Source organism: Ruditapes philippinarum, unplaced genomic scaffold (assembly GCF_026571515.1).
Source record: "Ruditapes philippinarum isolate M1 unplaced genomic scaffold, ASM2657151v2 ctg2383_1_1_1_1, whole genome shotgun sequence".
NCBI classification, from domain to species: domain Eukaryota; kingdom Metazoa; phylum Mollusca; class Bivalvia; order Venerida; family Veneridae; genus Ruditapes; species Ruditapes philippinarum.
Genome location: NW_026853302.1, coordinates 112,664 through 136,202, shown reverse-complemented (window position 1 = coordinate 136,202; position 23,539 = coordinate 112,664). Strand labels below are relative to the sequence as shown.

At 33.9% G+C, this 23,539-nt stretch overlaps 1 protein-coding gene across 2 annotated transcripts; it reads right to left on the bottom strand.

Moving 5' to 3' along the window:
- Window positions 1-1,589: 1,589 nt before the first annotated feature.
- On the bottom strand, window positions 1,590-23,539 carry LOC132736435 (methenyltetrahydrofolate synthase domain-containing protein-like). Of its 2 annotated transcripts, none has more exons than XM_060723563.1 (12): window positions 23,415-23,539; window positions 15,904-15,964; window positions 15,184-15,290; window positions 14,735-14,848; window positions 12,861-12,974; window positions 12,404-12,494; window positions 10,457-10,569; window positions 8,206-8,346; window positions 7,401-7,579; window positions 6,115-6,294; window positions 5,356-5,499; window positions 1,590-4,892 (listed from the first exon to the last, which is right to left on the bottom strand). In XM_060723563.1, exons 2-12 carry the CDS (start codon window positions 15,947-15,949, stop codon window positions 4,571-4,573), a joined length of 1,551 nt encoding a protein of 516 aa, XP_060579546.1. In that variant the 5' UTR covers window positions 15,950-15,964; window positions 23,415-23,539; the 3' UTR covers window positions 1,590-4,570. The 2 variants fall into 2 exon arrangements, with proteins under 2 accessions (XP_060579546.1, XP_060579545.1); XM_060723562.1 differs by lacking the exon at window positions 23,415-23,539 and adding an exon at window positions 23,159-23,237.

Here is a 23,539-nt window from a genome sequence, read left to right as displayed (position 1 = left end):
CACATTGCCTTCTTGAGGTGAACATTTCAGCCAAGTTTAAAAAAAATTCTTGAACTGGTACTGGATTTATAGAGCTGACAAGAAATTGTCAAACATTTTACCTTCATAGGTGGCTTTAACCTTGAGGTTTAAAGGGACTCCACTGAGGTTTTTTGACATGATGGGACTGAAAATATTTTTTCCAGATAAATGTACCATTTGATGTAGGTTTAGAACACTAATCTTTGTGCAAAATTTCAGATCATTTGTGCACTTTGTTTCAGAATAATTATTCAAATTGTAAAAAGAATGACCCAAAATGAAAAGCATTTCAACACTTTTCACTCAAATCGGGCTAAGGAAAGCATAAAAATGTGATTTTCAATTAATTTGAAAGTATATTTCTTAACTATCTTTGCATATATATTTCTGTTTAAAGTGCCCCAGCTCATTTATGTAAGAAATTCAAATGTTATGTTTTAGTCTTTTACCTCAGTGGAGTCCCTTTAAGGATTTATAGAGCGAACATGAAATTGTCCGAATATTTACCTTTGATCTCCAAGGGTGACCTTGACCTGGAACAGCAGTAACATTGGTTCTACACAGTCTTGTTGAGGTGAACATCTGAGCCAAGTTTGAAGAAAATGCTTATATGGGTATAAGGTTTATAGAGCTGACAAACTGGAGACATAGGGACTGACTGACTGACACAAGGTGATTCCAGTATAGCCCCTTCCACAATGTGACAGGGGTATATTTATTGGCTCCCAAGAGAGTACAGTAATCACAAATAATAGTCTGCTTCCCTGCCTACATTTACTACAGAAACATAGTGCAAGGGGAAGGAACTCCAGACTGAAGAATTGTGCGCTTGTTATCGCAAGACATGATACACATTGAATTGTATAAGTTTGCAAGAACTGTTACACTTGTTTTGATTATCAAATATGTTATCAAGTGTTTTAGTTCGAGGTCACAAAGACAAACATAAAATTTGAAATTCTTATAGATTAACTCGCACACAGGAAACTATTAAAAAATAATAAAGAAATATACTACAAATTAAATTGAAATTCAATTTGTTTGTTTGATGTTCACCCCAATAAAGAAATAAAAGCAATCACTCTTCATTCTGCACAGTGAAAATGCTTATTCTGGGTAAGTAGGAGTAATTACTAGTAATCTGAATTTTACACACAAGTTACAGGTCTAGACTTTCATATCAAATGGTACATAAACTTTGAAAAAATATTTCACCTACCATATTATAGAAATTGAAAGTCTTTTTTAAAACAGGATTGTACATTGTTTGATTGATAAACATAATAAGTGCATGTGCTGGGATTGACAAACAATTTTCTGGAGTTTATACAAAGCCCTTTGGAGTTCCACGCCAAAAACATCTTGGGTCGGATAACTTTAGTTTAATAAACAGTTTGCTCCTCTTGAAGTGCCATTTTATATAAAGGGATATTATTTCCCACAAATGGTTTGTGAGAACTGTTTTTCTCACAAGTTAATTTGAATCAGAAATATTGCATCAACCAGCTTTAACTTGAAATTTGCTCCTGTAGAAAATTTTGGTCTTTAAACAAATAACAAAGGCAACGTCATGAAAATATGTTTTAATTTTTTTTACCTAAAATACTTGTGATTACAGATACGAACGTATGTAGATAATGAAAAAAACACTTTATGATGACGGAAATAATTTCTGTACAATTCTAATTTTTTTTTTTTTTTCAGACAAATCTTTCATCTTCAAAATATGAATTCCTTGAATTTCATTGTAAGGAAAGTCTGAATTCACAACATTTTCAACAATTCAAATATTGCAATTCAAGTAAGAAAAAAAAAAAAACATAAAAAAAAACGCCAACAAATATTGTAATTTAGAAATAATTTCATCACCATCATAAAAGAGGATAAACAGATGACAAGTCCAAGAAGCATTTCATTCACACATAAATATCAAATCAATCATATAGAAACACAAACATAAACAATTAAAAAAAAAAAAGTCTTTTCATGGGATGGACTTCAAATTAAGTATTAACTTCTGTACGAAGAAAAAAAAATAAGCATAAAAAATAAAATAATAAATACGAAATTTTGACAAGTTGTTCTTCAAAAGTTTGTAGTCAAAATATTCTGTCTGAAAACTTCTTTTAAAAATGAGTTTAAGGAACAAATTGCATGAAACCCCCCCCCCCCCCCCCCCCAAAAAAAAAAAAACCCCTTCACATCTTTCTCTTTATCACTGAAAAGGAGTTTAATTATGTAACTAGTTATTCAGCAAGAAATTTTTGTCCAAAAACTTTTGAGAGAGCACCTGTTCAAGCACACTTGTTTGTTTCTTGGATTTACTTAGATTACCTTACAACCAAAGGAATGGCCTTATTCTTTATATAAAACAAAAAAAACAGAACAACAAAAATACCTAATCATTGGAAACAAATTCAAACATTCAAACAAAAGTACAGATTCGCAAAGTCAAGGTTTAAGTATGAATGAGGGATAAAATGATATGCACAAGAAACAAATAAATACAAATACCATGTTTAACATATTGCAAAAAAAGTGTAAGTTTTAGCCAATCCTCAGACAAAAGGATAAAATAATACATTTATTTTCTATATGACTTAATGTCTTAAGAATTTGCCATTTATGCTTAAATATCTAATTTATGGAAAATAATAAGAAATCGGAGCTCCTACAGAAAAAAAAATGTTCACATTTAAATGAATACCATATAATCTCTAATAAACCCTTCTGCTAAATTTTGACATAAAACAAAAACTGAGTTACCATTACAATAACATCTAGTTATCAATCCAGGAAAACATTTAAACAAAGCTGGTGTTTCCAATCAAGCAGAAAATACCACACAGCAAATATCATCTTCACTTTCACAATATCTAACCCTTTTTTTTTCCCATTTAAGAACACATAACAGGGGCATTTATTACAGAATATATGGTATGATGCAATTTAAGTTATGATGCCAAAAAACAAATTTGACAGACAAAATTTAACAAAGCTACAATCAAATAAATATTCTGAACTAAAATTTAACCTATTTCGCTGTGTAAACCTTTGACCTTTTCTCTATGGCTCAAAATTTTTTTCTAAACCATCAAGGGCTGTTTAAAAAAAAACCAAAAACACAAGACATTCAAAACAGAAGTATAGAAGCATTAAAGTATGTATGAAACATGGGTTTTAAAAAAAAAAACAAAAAAAATTTGTGTCGCAACTTGCATAGTTAGAGAATTATATATATCTGAGTGAAAAGTTGTCAAATATTGCTTACACCTAAAGTTGTTTTATAATATCAATAAATAAATGCAATATATTCCTACATTAAAATATTTGAACACATAAATTAAAACGTCTATCGAACACAGACAAAATTCATAAACAAGGTTTTTCCTGCAATTCTTTTTTGATGTAGAAAATACAATTCACTGCTTTTTTTATGTAGAAAATACTTATATCTGCTCACTGTTATAACTATTTGCCTGGTAAATAAGCCAGGTTAAATATTTTCTTTCTTTCTACCATTAACAAATATATATATATAGAAAAGCCTTGACCTGTATCTGTATTCCCTTTCTTTCTTTTTTTAATTTATATATAAAACAATCACATAATCTCTTCTTGAGCTCCATTTAATTCAAAAATAATAAAAAAAAGTAATAAAATAAATAATAATAAAAAAAAGTCCTCAGGACAAATTAAAATCGTCAAATAAATTAAATTCACCCAAAAAAAAAAAAAAAAAAAGAATATGTGCTCCAGGAAATATGCATTTATTTTTGCTATAATAATATAATAGTGAACATTCTGTACACATTCTTCATATTGAAATATAATAGGACATTGTACCCATATCCCTGATTGACACTGAATAAAGAAATATAATAAACTACATTTCAAATTAAGACATATTCATGGTTTGTGACTCCATCATTATCATTATAAACAAAGGGAAAAAAAAATGTTCTCATATTATTTTTTCTTTAGCAGTTTTTCAAGGATTTTTTTTTTTTTATACCAGTAGTGTTTTGGGTATTTTTTTTTTTGTATTTTTTTTTTTTCAACAAGTTCGTAGAAAATAGAATTAAAATCAACAATCTTTAACAAGTCCAACAAAATCTTCTTAACTTTAACCATTAACATTTCAACTGTGTAAGAAAACGAACTCATGGCTTTCTTCATTTTTGACGTATTTTAACTTACAAACATCTTCTCTTTTCATTTTAAACAACTACGTCTTTTCTGCACTCTGGCCAAACTGAGCAGAAAAGACAGCCTGCAGTATTTAACTTTGGAGGAGAAAATTATGATCATAGCTAGAGCGATACTACAGCTGCCCGATGCCGACATGGTATACTCAAGAAAAATGTCACTACATGTGTGGAAGGGGGTTTTTCATTGTCTGTACACAAATCAAAACAGCAAACATTGGTAGTACAATCAGAACTGTCATACATTAATCACAAGCATATAATATTTCAGCAGATCCCGGAACCAAAAAATACAGATATAAATGCCGAGTAAATCTGCACTAAATCTTTGGTGAAATGCCTTATTCGGCATTGGTGTCGGCCTCGGCCTTCACTTCATCACTCTGGTTTTCTCGTTCCCCTCCACGTGGAGGACGACCTTTAGCCTCTTCAACGCGTAACTTCTTCCCGTTGATGTTCAGGTCGTCAAGAGCTTGTAGGGCCGTCTCCATCAGGTCGCTGTTTTCAAACTGAAGGAAAGCGTGACCATTACCGCCGTGCCAGATCACCCTGAGTGGATCAACATCGCGTCCGCGCACCTCTGTCTTGAAAGTGCTTACTCTGAGGGACCTTGGTAAACCTCCCACAAACAGTGCAGGCTGGCGACCACGTCGTGGGCGGAACCTTAAAGCATACATTTATATCTTCAGATAGAAACATTGAACAATTATATATTCATACAGAAACATTTAATAAGAGCAGTTGGGAGAACAACATGCTTCACTATTCTCAGTCTCTGATAGTTAAAACAAGAGGTTGGATAATGAATAAATTTCCAAAAGGACCATAATTCTGTCAAAATACATGTTATGGGCCTTGGACAGTGACCTCCTATTGTGCTCTTAAATAAGTGTTTAGTAAACATGTTTAGTAGAAAATGATATACCTTTATCCCTTTCAGATTAAATTTAAGAACATAATAATGCACTTGATCATATATTTTATAAAACATTCATTTACCTACTCAGCCTGTAATAAAAAATTATTGTCAGCCCTTAAGTGAGTCATTACATTATGTTTATTTTACTTAATGTGATTAGATTTGCAATTTTTAGTCAATTTATTTTGTGCAAATGCATATCTTTACCTCCTCTGTGGGCGGCGCCTGTTTTCTTTGCCCTCGCCCTCTGACTCGGTACGATCCCTGTCAGCAGCATCACCACTTCCATCAGCCTCACCTTCAGACTCCTTTGAACGTCTTGGGTTGGGACGTCTCCTGAATCTACGCTGCCTGAATGTTCCAAATAAAATTATACATTATACTGAGATATATAGCTTCAACATACTTTCCTGTGGGCCTTCACTGATAATGTTAAAACCAAGAATATTGGTTACAGTGAACAGGATACACTAAAACAATGCTAAAAGCAAGACCATACTATGAAAAAAGAAGTAACATCTTATTTTAGTGATCTTGATCAAATCAAGCTAAAATAATGCCAAATGGTAAAGATCCATGAACTGTACTGACAGTACTGACCTGCATAATGGTTATGCAGTAAAACAAGAGCCTTCAGTTATCACATGTGTCACCTGATGACAGCAAATTAAGCAGTTGTACTGAGCTGTGATTGAACAGTTTTTTCCCTCTTAGTTGTGGCTATTTTGCAGTATGTTGTAGAGACTTTAAAATCATGACATATGCCCTTTTTTACACGAATTGGTAGTGCTTTAACAATCTGATAGTACCTTGCAGGGCAGAGATTTTATCAGGGTTCTGCTGATCCCTATGTCACTGTCCCTTCTTCTCTCAAGAGCATTCAGGGACGAGGTTACAATTGACTCAAAGTGGTGCATAGTGTATATAAAACTTCAGATTGTGCATACATTTAATGAGGCACTTTACCTTCTACGTTGAGGTCTATCTCCACTTCCCTCTCCTGCCCCTTTCTCTTGTCTCTCACCATCTGTACCCTCTCCACCTTCAGACTCGGTCCTCTCCCGACTAATTGGTCGGCCACGTCCACGACCTCTACCGCGTCCACGACCACTAAACCTGCCGCCACCACCAAACCTTCTGCGGTATCTTTAAACATAAACAGTAGTGAGTCTGAGACAAACATATAGCCAAACAATTAATTAATCATTTACAAACTGATAAGTCTTTTACACAAAATTTTAACAATATACTACACTTTTACTAAACTTTATAACAGCATAATTCATATTATACATATCTTCACAATGAGAATTGGATTTTTTCCAACTAGCCTAAATCCCTTTGCTTGTACAATTGAAAATACTTTCATTATTTCACATGAAATTGAAGGCCTGCCAGATTTGGCATTTTAAAGACTTATTTTAACACATCTATGGTCATATCTAATTGGTAGGTTCATCTTACAGCTTTTCTTAATAACTTACAAATTTCACATTTATTAATCAACAGTGAGAGACAAATGACCACTTGACTCAATGCCTGAACTGTCATGAAAAAATTTCACCACACCCGAGGATCAAAACAGTGACACTTGGAGAACTAATTTGATGCCCTCCCCATTGAGTATATAGGGCAGATTAGAATATGAAGACATTCTACTCTAAATATGATAACAACTACAATCTTCGTTTTGTTTTAAAACCTAACTGGTCTAGGCAGGGCTGCCAACAGCAAATTGCAAAATCAGAAGAAAATACGCCGGGGGTCAAGGGGGCTGCGCAAGCCCTCTTTGCAGCTCCTGGATTCTGATGATTTGGTATGCCCTAAAATCAAGTTCCTGGACTCTAAATTTGACTTCCTTGGTTGCCTTTAAAGCCATTCAGAGACACTTTAGTTGGACTTCAGGTTTTCATCAGCCCTCAAAACAAATATCCGACATTTTGACGCATTTTGACAACAGGCAAGAGCGACAATGTAAACTGTAATTTGATTGGTTATTCTAAAATAGAATGCCAAAAAAGACTCGATTTGACCAATGAGAAAAGCGCTTACAGACGTACCATAGGCGGCTAGCGTAACGATAAAAGCCGAAGCGTGCCGGTTTTTGGGTACTGTATAAAATATGAATGAATTTATTGTCTTTGTCGAATTTACATCGATCTCAAAAATGACCCAGGAGCTCACGAAATCCGCGGATTTCCGCGAATCCTCGGAAAATCGGCAGCCCTGTCTAGGGTAAATTTATATCGCACCTTCTACGTCTGCCGTCTCCACCTTCTTCCCCCTCACGTTGCTGTCTACGCTCCTCGCGCTCTGCATCTTCTTTCTCCGCAGCCTCCATGTCAAACTCTTGACCGTCCTTCAGTGTCACGTCTTTACCGGCATCTTTCTCGGCCTGCCATAACTTACGCAGGATTGGAACTCTCTTTAGCTAAACATATACACAACAGTTTATAATTTGAAATATTTGTTTTTATTGTTTTGTATTATCTAGGTATATAAATTTGTGAATTCTACAAAAAAAGTAAGTATTTTTTTTATCAACATGCTTTACAAAAACTTTCAAATTATTGTGTTTCAATAACAAGTGCTCAATGATTGTATTTTTATCATGATAATATAAAATATAACTAGAAATATGTCCAAAAGACAAAGATGCCCTCACATTGCACTGTTTTGTCAGCCTATGAACACACAGCATGAGACAAGGGTAAATGTAAATAACTCAACCCTAAAGCAGTAGGGGTAAAAAGAATATGATTTTATCGCTACATCAAAACAGCATAACCAAAAGAAATAACTGTCTGTTCAATTTATTATTTTGTTTTCATTTTTCACCAAGTTTACATCAAGACTAGGTGAAGAAAGACACTAAGAGGTCCTCTGTGCATTTCTAATTTCTAGTATGTCAGTCACAAGCTGCCACCTGGTAGACCACCGCTGACCTTTAGGAAGCTTGCTGAGCAACTTCCTCACACAAGACATTTCAACATCCCCAGTGGTGGAGACTTGTACAAAACAACTTTCACCAGTAAGTATTTTGTTTACAGAACTAACCTTGCCAGGCTCCAGTTTAGACCAGATAATTCCAGCTGGCTTTTTCCCGGATGTGTTACACTTGATGATTTCTAGTGGAGTGACGATGTAGTCTACAGTCAGGTCATGATCCTCAATCAACTTCTCCGGAATATCAACAATCTATATACAACACAATAAATATCAACAATCTATATACAACACAATAAATATCAACAATATGGAAAAATATGACAAAAACTAGAAATGTGTCATCATGCCACGGATGCCCCCGCATGCAGCCAAAATTTCAGATGGTGCATTAATTATTTTTTTCATTTTAAGTTTAAAGTCCTTAAAACTTTTCAATGTTAACACAAACCATTTTCATAAAATGTTCAAGGCATTGAAACTATTCAGTCTAAACCTTTTAAAAATAGCATATTGCATATTTGTAGCCAAAATAATGGCTAAAAGTAAGAGTGCTGAAACTGAAAGTTCAAAATTTTTCCAACATTCAGGAATGATAAGTTTGTCTTAAATCATTGAACTACAACCAAATTCAAACTTAAACTGCTTATTCGTAAGATGTATCTATATTATTTTCAAAGTGAAAGGGACATAACTCTGCCAAAAAATCATCAAACCATGACCATATTCCAACTTGACCTGCCCATTCCTTTGACATATCCATATGTCAAATTTAAGTTGAATATGTAACACTGTTGGGTAGGTAATGAACAGAAACTGTAAATTTCATATTATTTTCAAAGTGAAAGGGGCATTACTCTGCCAAAAACCATTGAACCATGACCAAACTCAAACTTGGCCTGGGCATTCCAAAAACATATCCATATGTCAAATTTGAGTTGAATGTGTTGTACCATTGGGGAGATAATGAACGGAAACTGAAAATTTCATATTATTTTCAAAGTGAAAGGGGCATAACTCTGCCAAAAATCATTGAACCATGACTAAATTGGAACTTGACCTGTATTTTCTCATGACATATCCATATGTCAAGTTTGAGTTGAATGTGTTGTACGGTTGGGGAGATAATGAACAGAAACTGAAAATTTTATATTATTTTCAAAGTAAAAGGGGCATAACTCTGCCAAAAATCATTGAACCATGACCAAATTTAAACTAACCTGCGCATTCCTTTGACGTATCCATATGTCAAGTTTGAGTTGAATGTGTTGTACCTTTGGGGAGATAATGAACGGAAACTGAAAATTTCATATTATTTTCAAAGTAAAAGGGGCATAACTCTGCCAAAAATCATCGAACCATGACCAAATTCGAACTTGACCTGTATTTTCTCATGACATATCCATATGTCAAGTTTGAGTTGAATGTGTTGTACGGTTGGGGAGATAATGAACAGAAACTGAAAATTTTATATTATTTTCAAAGTAAAAGGGGCATAACTCTGCCAAAAATCATCGAACCATGACCAAATTCGAACTTGACCTGTATTTTCTCATGACATATCCATATGTCAAGTTTGAGTTGAATGTGTTGTACCGTTGGGGAGATAATGAACGGAAACTGAAATTTCATATTATTTTCAAAGTAAAAGGGACATAACTCTGCCAAAAATCATCGAACCATGACCAAATTCGAACTTGACCTGTATTTTCTCATGACATATCCATACGTCAAATTTGAGTTGAATGTGTGCAACCGTTCTTAAGATAATGAACGGAAACTGATGATGACGGAATGACAGAATGACGGAAGGACGGAAGGATGGAAGGACGGAAGGACAGAAGGACGGAATGACGGAACAGGGTAACACTATATGCCCCGGCCATTACATGGCGGGGGCATAAAAATCTTTACTGCTTCTTGTGGCAATATTGGTAATATTAATGGATGTTCCCTGTGTTGCTTTCACAAAACTGGAAAAAATGGCCTTGCAAGAAAATTTCGTTTTTAATTTTCCAAATTAAAGAAGTTCCTGACATTCTAGTAGCACGACTTCCTTTTCATAAGTATATAACTTTCTTGACATTCAAAATGCAGGGCTTTCCTGACATTTTAATAGCAAGATTTTTATGACATTTTAATAGCAAGACTTTAGCAAGACTTTCCTGACATTCATAAAGCAAGACTTTCCTGACATTCATAAAGCAAGACTTTCCTGAAATTACAAAATTTCATGTTATTTAAATAGAAAAGTTTCCATTACATCCCAATAGCATAACTTTCCTGACATTTAAATAGAAAGATCTGTCTAACACTACATTCAAATAAGACTTTTCTGACATTCATGCTATGTATAACTGACCTGACATTCATGCACAGTTGTTATGACGACAGTATCCTGGGTAACTGCTCCCATTGATGACATCATAGCCCACTCTAGGTCGGCAAATCCTTCACCCTTACCAATACGAAGTCCTGTAATAATAAACCTTATGAAAACCCCTTTTATATAAATATCTTAACATTTCATGACATAAAAGTTGTAAAAGTTTTTCATTAAAAAAAAAATGCTAGTAAAATTATCAACCTAAATTTTCATTTAATACTTGATCATCTTAAAACAGTTTATAATAATTTTCAAGCCAAATAAAAGGTAGAAGGCAAACATGCCAATATCAAAATGAAAAGGCAGCAATTGTAGAATAAAAATATCCTTCATGAATGTTTTTTTTTGTTTTTTTCTAAAACAATGTTTTTCCTGTTTAATAAACTCAGTATAATGAAAATCAAATGTTAAGAACTTAAGATACTATAGAGATATAAATGATGAAGAAGCAAAGGAAAAAGAACAAAAATAAAAGATTACAAAGAAGGTGAGTAAAGCATATTAGTATATGGAACATTTCAGAAAAGCATTTTAGCAAAATAATCCAACACTTAGCCTGCCAAGGGTGCTAACAAGAGCCTTTACAAAAACCCTTATACTGGACTGCAAGTTAAAATTTGTTTTGTTGATTTTTCAGGCACTGGAACGTTGTAAAGGTCAAACAGCGACTTTCTAGCAATACTGTTACAGAAAGATTTATGCATTCTTCACATGAAAGAATCCTACCATAATTTTTCTGCTAAACAAAGTAAAAACTAACAAATCTATAGCAGAAAAGTTGCACACTTTTCTTTAAAACAAGCTAGAAACTGGTTATATGTTTCTATTATGTATTGCAAAGGTAACCTTTCAAAATGTCTTGTTTATTTTCCCTAGCACCAATATTAAGTATCATAAAGCTATATTTCATTCACAGTTTCACCAATAAATATCAAGACAACTGTTTCCACGAAATCTGTTTTATCTGTGACCTTTAACAGTAAGTCGACAAATTTTGCCACGCAAAATATTTCTGGCATACCTTTTACCCCATAATAGGCAGAATTAAAACGGCAAAGTAATCATGATGGATCTATGTACCTGATCTTGACATAGCCACAGACCCAACAACCACCATATCAACATGAAGTTTGTCATCTAAACCAACTGGTCGGCCATACTCTCCAACTCCCTGTTAACATATCACACCCAGCTGTTTTTATATCATAACTTATCACACACTGCTCATGTATACCGTGTATCAGGGTTCTTTGCATTTCAAACCATAACTTTTCCTTTTTTCATACTATTAAATATATCAGCATTCAATTTTGCTGTTTATATACAGTACACTAAACTCTCTAGGAGCGTATCTAAACTTATCTAAGAGCGAATGACAAAAATTGTACACAATTTACACAGATTTTCCATAAGAAAAAATGAAAATGGCTGGTTTGCTATGCAAAGATACCGCTGAACCTGTAAAGGTGTATTAAAGGAAAAACAGCTTGAAATTTCCCCTAAGTATTCCCTATATATTCAAATAATGTTCCCTATAAATTCTGGTATCACTCGAGGAGAAGTTTCAAGCTAGTTATAAGCATAGAAAGTAAAGCTGCAGTTGTGATTGTCAAACAGACTATACACTAGTCAATTGAAATGTGACACCCACTCCCTATCCCTTGAGGAATAATGCTGGCCCCAAGGTTTGAAGTTTCCAACCCTTGGTAAAGGTTCCTCCCTACAATGTTGTCAAATTGTAAAATTTCAGTTATAAAATCTCCTGGCTACTTTTTTGCCCTGAAAAAACATCACACTAACTAAATAGTGTACAATCGATGTTTAAAACGCTGCTCATTTTCACCACTATTCACTGCACTTCCCTAAGATGGGGAGAGGGTTTCTAGGGTTACAAGTGACTAGTGCATAAATGACAATGAATACCTGTCTTGGAGACAGCAACAGATCCTATGATGACCAAATCCACTTGCATTTTATCATCGAGACTCAAGGTAGAGCTGTACTCTCGTACACCCTGTTAATATATTGCTATACCGTTACCATGGTTACCATATGTAGTATTATAGTATTTTGTAGTATTCTATATCAAAGTGATATTATTAGGCAAGTAGCAAGCTAGGGAAGAACATTTTTAAAGCTTCCTTTTATCCCCCATCAATTAGCAGAAAAACATACAGAAAATTTACTTTATTTTCAATCATGAACCTGGAATTCATTTCACACAGATTAGAAATCCTTTTTTAATTATTCAACATACACACAATATATACCAAAGAGACCATAAAATTTTCAGTGACATGTAATGCTTTTCACCTGTATATATATAATATAGAACATTCTGTTATCTGTAACATATAAGAAACACATTAGACATATATACCTGAGAAGTCGAGCATATCCTCAAGATGTCCTTTGTAGCCCCAGTGGGTGGGGTAATCTTGTTGAATAGCCCAGATCTGAGACGTGGTGTTGGAACCAATAAGGTCTTACCAGCCTGTAAAAGGTCAGAGGTTATGTTAACATATATACATCATTTAGTTTGGTTTCATCTATTCATCTATTACAAGACATTCACACTATGCTCAGATTTTATGGAAAATCACTGTCGGTTTAAAGTAAAGATAGGAGAAATTACTATATGCCCAGAGGCAAAAAAAAGGAGACTTTAAACAGAAACAAACACTGTGTTACTATTTAATATTTCAATGTATGCTACAATAAAACAAATCCCTCCTGAATCCTTACTATGCTAGATATTTTAAATGGACTTGCCAATCTTTTAATCTGGACAAAATCATTTATCATTTTTAGGAAAAAGGGAAAATTTCAAAATAAGTACAGCCAATAGTGCGGGTCATAATCAGACTGTACAGATATACCAGCTGATCTTGGTCTGCACTCGTGGAATAGATTCATTCAGTTGATGCCACCAGACAACTTAAAGTTAATTAACAATCATGTCTCAGAGTTTCATGTTTACAATATTTCAATTCACAACACAACCTTTGGTATAAATTTACCATCAGTGCACAATCTACCACCTACCACTTGCACTATAAACTAGAAGCAGGTTTACAAGAGCTGTCCGTAAGACAGCGCGCTCGACTTTTTTATTGCTTGCCAATAAAAAAAGTTTTTGCAGTAAAAGGCAATACAAGAATCTCTGTATTTTTAAAGTGAACAATGGCCATGAGCATTAAGATATTTAGTGAAGAATTATTTTACTGAATTGTGTGATACCCTTGAACACTGCAGCAAAGTTTGAAATGTTTAAGTCAAAAGAGGGCTGGTAAGAAAGAAAAAAAAAACTGAGTTGAGCCTTAAATAAATTTAATAGTATTAAACCCACTTTGAGAGAATAAGGTATTTTTACGTCACTCAGAACACCTTGGTAAATGACATAATAACATAATTTTTCAAGAAATCTATGCCAAGGAAGCAGTATATTTTTGTACAATCAGCATAATATATAGATTTGATAGATTTTTTAAGTTTTTTAGTGCTTGCCTATAATACAAAACATTGACAGTTAAGGGCCATAATTCAAATAAAATCTTTGACAGAATTACCTTCTCCTGGACATGTTTGGGAATCATGATTGTAAACAAGTATTCCAACTTTCAAATTAATATCTCAAACAGTTCAGTCAAAAAGTGGACTGGTACTAAAAACTTAACCAAGATTCTAAGTCGATAAAAGGCCTTAATTTTAAAACAAATCCTTGACAGAGTTACCTTCTCTTGCGTACAGATGGGGGTAATGATGTGAAATAGCATTAAAAGTTTCAAAGCAATATCTCAAAGGGTTAAGGCAATAAGTGGATTTTACCCATATTCAATGTATTTTCTAAGTCAAAAAGGGGCATAATTCTGTCAAAAACCTTGACAGAGTTATGTCCTCTTGTCTGTTGATGAAGGTCGTGATGGTAAACAAGTATGGTCAGTTTCAAAGCAATACCTCCAATGGTTTTGAAATAAAGTGAGGTGGTACAAAAAACTTAACCAAGCTCAATACACTTTCTAAGTCAAAAAAGGGCCATAATTCTGTCAAAAACCTTGACAGAGTTATGTACTCTTGTCTGTAGATGGAGGTTATGATGGTGAACAAGTATGGTAAGTTTCAAAGCCATACTTGTAATACTTCTGAAATAAAGTGGGGTGGTACGAAAAACTTAACCAAGGTGTGACGCCGACGCCGGGGCGAGTAGGATAGCTCCCCTTTTCATAGAAAAGTCGAGCTAAAAATGTTACTTACATCGAGGGTCAAGAATCGAGCCTGTTCCTGGGGCTTATCTGGATTAATCTTGATCACCTGGGCTTTCTTGAATTCCTGCATTGTAGGTATAAGTTCTGCCGCAGTGGCAGCACCCTGAAACAATAATATAACACTTCCTATTTAGCTAAAAGCCTGTTGCACTTGTTAAATAAACAAACTTGTCCAGCTTCCATTTTTGGAATCAACTTATTAACTTTGGGGGTAAATATGAAAATTGAAAGTCAGCCAATTTAGGATAGACACCTTTTATCAGACAAGCATACCAGTAGCTATAGGTAAACTAAGATAGACAACTCTAAAAATTAAAGGAAAGATCACTCAAATCAGAAAACAAGATTAGCATTTTCATTAAATTCTACTAAAAACAGGTCCGAGAACTCTTTAGACCAGTACAGACAACTCACATCGAAACAGGAAAGATAACTCACCTTAACATTGGGTATCCTCCTATTGACCGGCCGAGGAAAGTCGGCTAGGTCGCATTCTTCGATGTACTTCCAAACCGCATTGCGGATGGCTGGTTTGGTGACATCATCTGTTACGATAAAATTTATGTTTTTAGTGCAAATAAACCGTTTCCTTCAAAGAAATTATTGTAATTTTTTTATGCAATCTAAGAAAACATGTTAGGCATAACACAAACCCCAGTGTGAATACACTGTCAAATTATTTTGATTGGCAGGCGTTTTTGTTTTGTTTTTTGTTGTTTTTTGTACTTGAAAGCAGCTAGGTTAATTCTTAAAATTGGCAGGTAAATAAATACTAACAAGAAATTGAGGTAATTGAAATTTACCAAAAAAGTGATGCGAGTCATAACATGTTACCAGAGACATAGATAACATAACGTTATCTATGTCTCTGATGTTACTGTAGATTTTACCTGGCCACTAATAGCTAGTTGTTTAAATGCAATGATTATCCTGCCTTGCTTAATAAGAGCAGACCCTATTTAAATCTGAACTTAAAACCACTAAATAGAACTGCCATTCGTCATAACTGAATAAAATAAAGAAATTTTTTTAATGTAAAGCTAGACTTGTTTATCATTAACAATAGATTACATGGTTTTAAAATCTTAATGTTTACCAACAATACTTATTCATTTAATAATTGCTGCCAAGGTTTTAAAGGTGCATATTTATATTTACCTGGTCCCATTTCTTTCACAGAATCTGCAGGCAACTTCTGTGACATGGTGGGATTTCTGTCCTAAAATGACAATAAAAGATGAAAAGGAACATTAGTGCTCGCCAATTTTTTTAAGCCAATCACCGACGAGGATTTTTCAAATTTTCAGGTTTCAAATCTTAATAGAACAGATTTTATATAAACTGGACGTTTTATATTATAAAACGCAAGTGGGCGGAGCTAAGTTTCGAAGAGCGCTAAAGTGAAATATACGCATGTGCAGAGATCTTGAAGTTTACTCCTACTAATCAATATTTATGCATCATGTTTTTTCCGTACACGCACATGTATATCGTCACTACGGCATAGAATTAAAAAAAGAGGTTCATTGAAATGAAAACAGGCAAAATAACAGTTAAAATGTTTTATTACTTACGAACCAGTATCATTTTATAATTTCCAAATAAAAAGTTCACTTATTCCAACAAAGTATGTATGTTATATTTCTTACTTTTTATGTAAATATTACAGCCCGTGCCGCTGCAAAACCGAAAGAAGGGTGTTTTTATTAATTTTACATTTATTTTTGACAATATACTGCCATTTGTCCGAAGATGATGTGTATATAAACATAATAAATATGTATGCTGCATATATAATCAAGCTACAGGATCATTTCAGCCCGAAAAATATGTCTAGGTGACGAGCGAGGCAAGACATGTCGACTTTTTGTAGCTTATTGTTGTAGCTTATTGTGAAGTTGCAGTACATGAAAATCGGGCACATGACAAATCAGCACATAAATAAAACATTCTAGTGTTCCGTGGTATACATCTTTTCTACGTGTCATACCTCCTTTCCTTATTACAATGTACAATGAATTTTTACTGCATTGTTATCCATCGCTGGTTTGTTTTTAGCAGAGAATGACCTGTGTATGTTCAAAGAGGGTACCGTTTGAGAATATTTAGCAAAGAGGGTACTGATATGGATATGCACCTTGATATTGTCTGATTTACCTAGACAGAATGCGGGAATAAGCTATGCAAAACATGTGTACCGCTACCTCTTCCAAATTTGGTTATACACATTTAGGCTATCGTGTGACGTCGCGCAGTGTGTTGGGCGGAAAAAATGGGCGGAGCACTAAGCCGGTTAGAGTGCATATTGGATGTTCTTCGTAAATAAGAAAGCTACAGTCGCTTCGCAAGCTCCGCTCCTTTTTAGCTTTCTTATTTACGAAGAACACCCAATATGCACTCTAACCTATACTTAGATCTTGAGTTAGAGAAGTACTCAAACAAAACTTGTCAATAATAATTAACCAAGGCATTTTCTCAGTATCACATGGGGTTGATATAAGACCCTAATTCCAGTGATTTTTTTTCCTTAATTTTACAGCCGAATAAAGGCTGTTTCCCCTAGCCTAAAATAGGTATATTTCCCCCTAAAAATGCTAATATCTTCCCCTTAAATGCCTTGTGCACATTCTTCACCAGAACAACTTTAACAGCAGCTAAAAGACAGAATGCTGTCCCTATAGATAGCCTCGGCTATGTACAATGCACAGGGCTCAAGCTAGGTTCAAAATTTAGGGAGAAGTCACTTCTCCCTCCAGCTGCTTTAGGGAGAAGTGAGGAGATTCATTTATCGATGTTTGTTGTATGTTATCGCAATTATGTTGACTCACTGTACATATCTTGTTAAATGAATTGGATTTGTGTTACAACAGAATATTCAATTTTAATTTAAAAGTAGTTTGAAACAAGTAATAAGAATGAGTATCATGTAATGCAATCATTGCATTAAATGAAGATAAAAAAGCCATAGTTGATTCCTATCATGGATCATATCATGGGTGGATTAACAGTTATTCCCTTCTGATTTACTATTAAAAAGCTTGCGCCGGACATTATATTCATATTCACTTATGTTGTAAAGAAAATGAAAGTAGATAACGAAAGAAACGATCTTTAATTTAACTTCATTTGTAATAAATACAGTGTAATATGCCGTCAATTTTATCAAATTTAACTAGTCGACAAAAAAGGTTATCATAACTTTCATTTAAAATTACCATTACAGTTATATGTCGAGCGGTCATCTTAATTCTGACAATCATTCGATAATGAAAATTTAATTGACGTTTGATCCGTCCATCATAAATAATTGTTACGGGTAGTTGTATGTTAGCGATTTAACGATTGGTTTAATAATGTCGCCTCGATTAAAACGTGAATTACGATTGGTTTCTCGCACGTATCAGTAATCTCGCCGTGGGCGAAGTCTAATTGTTCTTCGAGTGTCTGTTAATTAGACTTTTATGACATGTTGGTAAACAAACGGATTAATGACATTTCGCGTTGATTGAGATGCATGACAGTCCCTTTTTCCGGCGGCGAGGGTAAACAAAGCAAACACACACAACATGTTATTCACAGTTATTGTTATTGTTGGTAATTTTCAATAATGGATCAATAAAATCAGGCGACTTCATCTTCGCTTTCATGTAGGATGTCGGCGAAGTCAGACGGAATTCGGCGACTATTTCGCCCGAATCGCCCACTAGCTCGAGTCCTGATGCATGTTAAATTGAATTGAAATTGAAAATTTTACAAAAATGTGTGGGTAAATTCCATAATTTGATTTCTTCCTTTTCTGATTTATCGGGCTATATTTTCCCCTTCAGAAAGCCACAGGTTGTTTTGAAAATTTAAAAAAAAAAACACTGAATTCCCATACAAAATAACCTCATTTTTAACTAGAAATGTGTCCATAGGACACGGGTGCCCCCACACGCCACTGTTCTGTCAATCTTATGACTCTAGGTCAAATATTTTTTGGACTATGTGTGCCACAAGTTGAAAACTAAAAATTTTACTAAGTAAAGGGCAAGAACTTTGCAAATACTGAATAAATCCACAAGCAAACCCCAAGGTGCATAAGTACACATGCTGACCAACATTCTTGTAAACTTTCAGGCCTACAAGTCAAATACTTTTAGAGATATGCATGAACAAGTTGGAAATTGCAAATTTATACTACTGTAAGTCAAGGGCAATAACTCTAACAAAACTAAAAAAATCCACATGCAAAGTCCCAGGTGCATAGCTAATTAGCTTCACAGTGATGTTGATCATTATTCCTGTAAAGTTGGTGATTCTAACACAAGCACTCAAGGAAATGAAACGGTTTTTACTAAGTCAAGGAAAATAACTCTACAAATACTCGATAAATCCACAAGCGAAACCCCAGGTGCACAACTACATATGCTGAGCAACCTTCCCGTAAGGTTTAATGACTCTATGTCAAATCCTTTTTGAGTTACATGCGACACAAGTTGAAAATTGCAAAATATTTCTAAGTCAAGGGCAATAACTCTAAGAATACTAAATAAATCCAGGCGAAAATACCCAGGTGCACAACTACACATGCTGATCAACATTCCTGGTAAGTTTCATGACTCTAGGTCAAATACTTCTTCAGTTACTTGCGACACAAAAGAGAACGGACGAACGGAAGGACGGACATGGGTAAATCTAAATGCCTGCCACTAAGGTGGGGGCACAAAAAAATTACCAATTATGAATACTATAGCTGCCAGAAAGATCAAACTTTTTTCAATATGTGAAAACCCTGAGACATAGATAACAGAGCTAGGCAACTTCCTAACCAGTAAAGATATCATGCATGCTTTCTAAAGCAAGTAAAACTTATTGATCAGTAAAATAATACATTTTTTGAAAGCTTATACATTTGTCTATGGCTGCAGGTAAAAACATTTACAGTTTTTATTTAAATGATTAATCAATTTTTGAAAAGAACTACTTAACGTTTGTTACATAACTATGCATATGATGAAAAAACTGGCTCAGGACAGAAGGTTACTAGGTATGCTCTGCTAAAAAAATTTTAAGTGAAAGGCATAGAAAGTTACCAATATTTTAACATGCAGCAATAGATAGAAGATTTAACTCTAAAATGGCGTATACTTTATTATAAAGGGATAAAATGTACATCCATTAAGTTTTACTTGCTACAAAAATGCCTAATTTTTCATTTTTTGATAGGCATGAAGGATATTTCAATGGAGTATACAGGAGCTACTTATCTCCGTTATCTACATCTCTGGAAAACTTAACAGATTTGACTTTTTTTATATAGATAAGTGCTGAAAACAGTTATAAATACTTTTATTCTTGTTGATTCTTAACTATTATTTTGAAATATTGCTCAAACACACATACAGGATTCTTCCCAGGGTTTTGGGAAAATGACCCATACCCAATGAATTGGGAATTTCAGTGAAGCTTTGTTAAAAATTTGGAAAAATGCAATACTGAAATTTTGCAGTGATTAAATGAATGCAATCACTGTCTAGGATGGCATCTTCAAACATCTAAGCTATAATAGTGAAGAAGCCCTTATTCTCATTGACTTCAGAATTTTTTATTCAATATTTTTTTATTTTGAAACTTTCTTTAGGGAATCTTTTCCTGTGGATTGGGAAAATAATATACTATTTTCAATTGGGAATATGACTGAATATCTGTTATAAAATAATAGTGTTGCATCTAGGCCGCGTGATTGTGCTATTTGCGCATATTTTATGCAGAACATGCATTATAATGAAGTCAATGCGCGCCAAGTCGCCCATCTGACGATCTTTTCAACTTAATTCATTTTATTTTCATTGTAATTTGCATCTTGAACATGTTTGTTTTCACTAGTGGTTATGACCAAAATACGTACTAAATCGCGTGTAGCAGCTGACTGGGTCATCTCGCGTGTGTTTTGTAGTATTCGTCAATATTTTATTTTTGTATTTCCGTTTTTGAGCAGGCTATAGCTATTAAAAATGACGGAGCGTAAATTAAATGAATTCTTTTCGGTAAATCATATTGTAAGGTAATAGTCCCCCACATTTTTTTCAAATCCCCCACATTTTTCAGTTGAGTGGGGGGACAATCCCCCATAATTTTGAAATTCTAGATAAAACACTGAAATAAGCCAAAAAATAATCTCGGACATACAATTTGAGCATTTGTTTCATAAATTTAATATTTGAAAGTTCAAAAACTTTCAATTACTTCTTAAAACGACCATTCAAAGAACTGAGCATCTGAACAGAACATGTCAACCATGACCGTCTTTCTCAGCTGGACGTAAACACATCAATTTGTGAAATTCAATTCATCATATGACGGTGTTCACACCACTAAATGTTACCATGGTTATTTTCTGTCCTATCTTATCGGCATATGTTTCAAAATCTTGAGTAAAGTCATACATCATAATAAGAATATTTTTTGCTTGATTGTAAGTGTTTGATAAATTTATTACATCAACATTTAATATTAAAAAGTAATTTTATCATCAAATGGATTGTAGGTAAGAAAATTTACACCTGTTCATTTACGCATTTTTGATTGAATAAAATTTTTCAATCGAGCTTCAGTTAAAACTTGTGTAGAGTCCTTGCAAGGATATTTATACCAGACATTTATTATTTATTATTAAAGTCATTTGAGCTGAAGCCACAAATTCATCATTTAAGACAGTTCAATTCTTATTTTAAGCTGCAGGATTTATTTCTCTTATCTACACTGCTACCAACAGGTCTAGGATTTCATGATATTTATGGACAGTCTGTAATTTTTTGGACGATCCATAATTTTACAGATTTTTTAATCTGTACATTTACAGACATGAAATAAGAAAATAGTAGAAGTTGCATTAAAATTCAAAACCGCAGGTAAAAATGGATAAGGTTACTTATTATATATGAATAAATGTAACAGTATGGTAAGATTCAGAACAATTTGATGACTTTCAATTTTCACTTTTAACAAAAATTTCAAAATCATCATACAAAGATGAAACTCACCCCATTACCTTTGTAAATATAAACAATCAATAAAACAACTTGTCTTAAGCTGCGGATTTTAGTTTAAAACTAAAAACAGCAAATTTCACATTGAATATCTTTAAATTTATGGATTGAAAAATCTTTAAATTTCTTGACAATCTATGAATTTACGGACAGTCCGTAAATATCATGAAATCCTAGACCTGACCAACAACAAAATTATACCCTATCCGCTTTTATATCCCTAAGTATTAAAAATCTCTCAAAAAAAATCTCAACTTTTATGGATGCCAGGTCTATAAAAATCACGAAATATTAGACCCATTTAAAAAGCAGTGAAGATACCCTAATTAATCATTTATTAGCGAGCTCGACGAGCTGGCCCGAAGGGCCTGCTCGCAAAGCGAGCTTTACGGTAACACGAGTACCTGCTAAGTGATGGTTTTGAAAACTTTCGTCCGAAGTACCGAATTGGACACATCGCAACTTTTCGAATTTAAAGATAAGGATAAAAACTGAGGAATTCTGACTGAAAACGGATGTGTAGACTGGTCACCCGCTCACGTCTATGGTAACCATAATTGGACAGGGAACCAGAATAACGGAAGCTGTGTATAAAATATCGAATGACAGTTTTAAAACGGAAAATGTAAAATGAAAATTGAAGGCGCCATTTTGTTTGAAAAATCTGATAAATAAAAACATTTTTTGGTCGAATTTTGTTGTGAAAACTATCTAGAATGAAAGAAAATGGTCTAACTAAGAAAATGAATCCGAACACCATTATCTTTTATTCAGTCGTTAATGCTGTACAGACGTTTAAAGTATTGTTTACGGGACGTCACAATGTAGCGCCAAGCAGCACGTGCAAAACAATCAAATCAAGTACGCTATTTAAATGTCGCAAACGATTTAAGTTTTACATTTATTTCACTTTTAATAATCTTTAGTTCGCTTGAAAAATTATAGAGTAAAATAAAATAAACAAACAAAGTTTTATCAACGTTTTCAAAACTCGTTATTCATTTAACGACAGGGGCGGAGCCATATTTAACAATGTACGTGTGACGTCACACGCACTCGTCACTGCATTTGAAATAAAAAATGAGCGATTATTTCATACTATTTCACGTTAAAAGTACATCGAGCTCGCTTTGAGGCTTTGCCTTTTTCATATTATTTAGCATGGTAGGTGCCAATGTAAAATAATCTTAATGAGCCAATCTTATCTTATAACCCACGAATCAAATGAACGGATTGCAAACAATCTTTAACAAACAAATTTCTAAGAAATAAACTTCATCCAAATTCAGGACTTGTCACATGCATCACTTTCTTAGAAATACTTTCTAATAGGATGTCATCTAAATTACTAAAGTCCTCCTGAACTCATTATAAAATAATACCATTTGTAGACAACAAGAGAATCAAACAAGTCTGTACTGTAAACAAATGCCAAATGCTCTAACGAACTCTTGCACCGTTTGCACAACGGCTGAAAGCATGGAAACGCGTGGCATCGTTCGAACTTTTGTCACGTCAAAATTCATAACATATAAGAAGAAATGCGAAACAAAACAAACGTAATATAAGAAGAAAATGATCTATAGAGAGAAATAGCTGTTCTTTTATAACATATATCGTGCAACAAAGTTTACTTACTGAGTTAAAGTTTTTAGAAAATCGCTAGCGCAAGGCGAGGTGTCAGTCTTGACTCTTTGTGTTTTATTTTGAGGAGAGTATCTATAAAGGTAGAGTACCACTACTTCGGCTATCAACACGGCCAA

What these genes read in the sequence shown, in the direction of transcription:
- LOC132736435 (XM_060723562.1), bottom strand. An exon ending in CTCGATTCTTGACCCTCGAT is followed by an intron (nt 12,975 to 14,734) that starts GTAAGTAACATT and finishes GACCTTTTACAG; the next exon opens with GCTGGTAAGACCTTATTGGT. An exon ending in GGAGACGGCAGACGTAGAAG is followed by an intron (nt 6,295 to 7,400) that starts GTGCGATATAAA and finishes TTATGTTTAAAG; the next exon opens with ATACCGCAGAAGGTTTGGTG.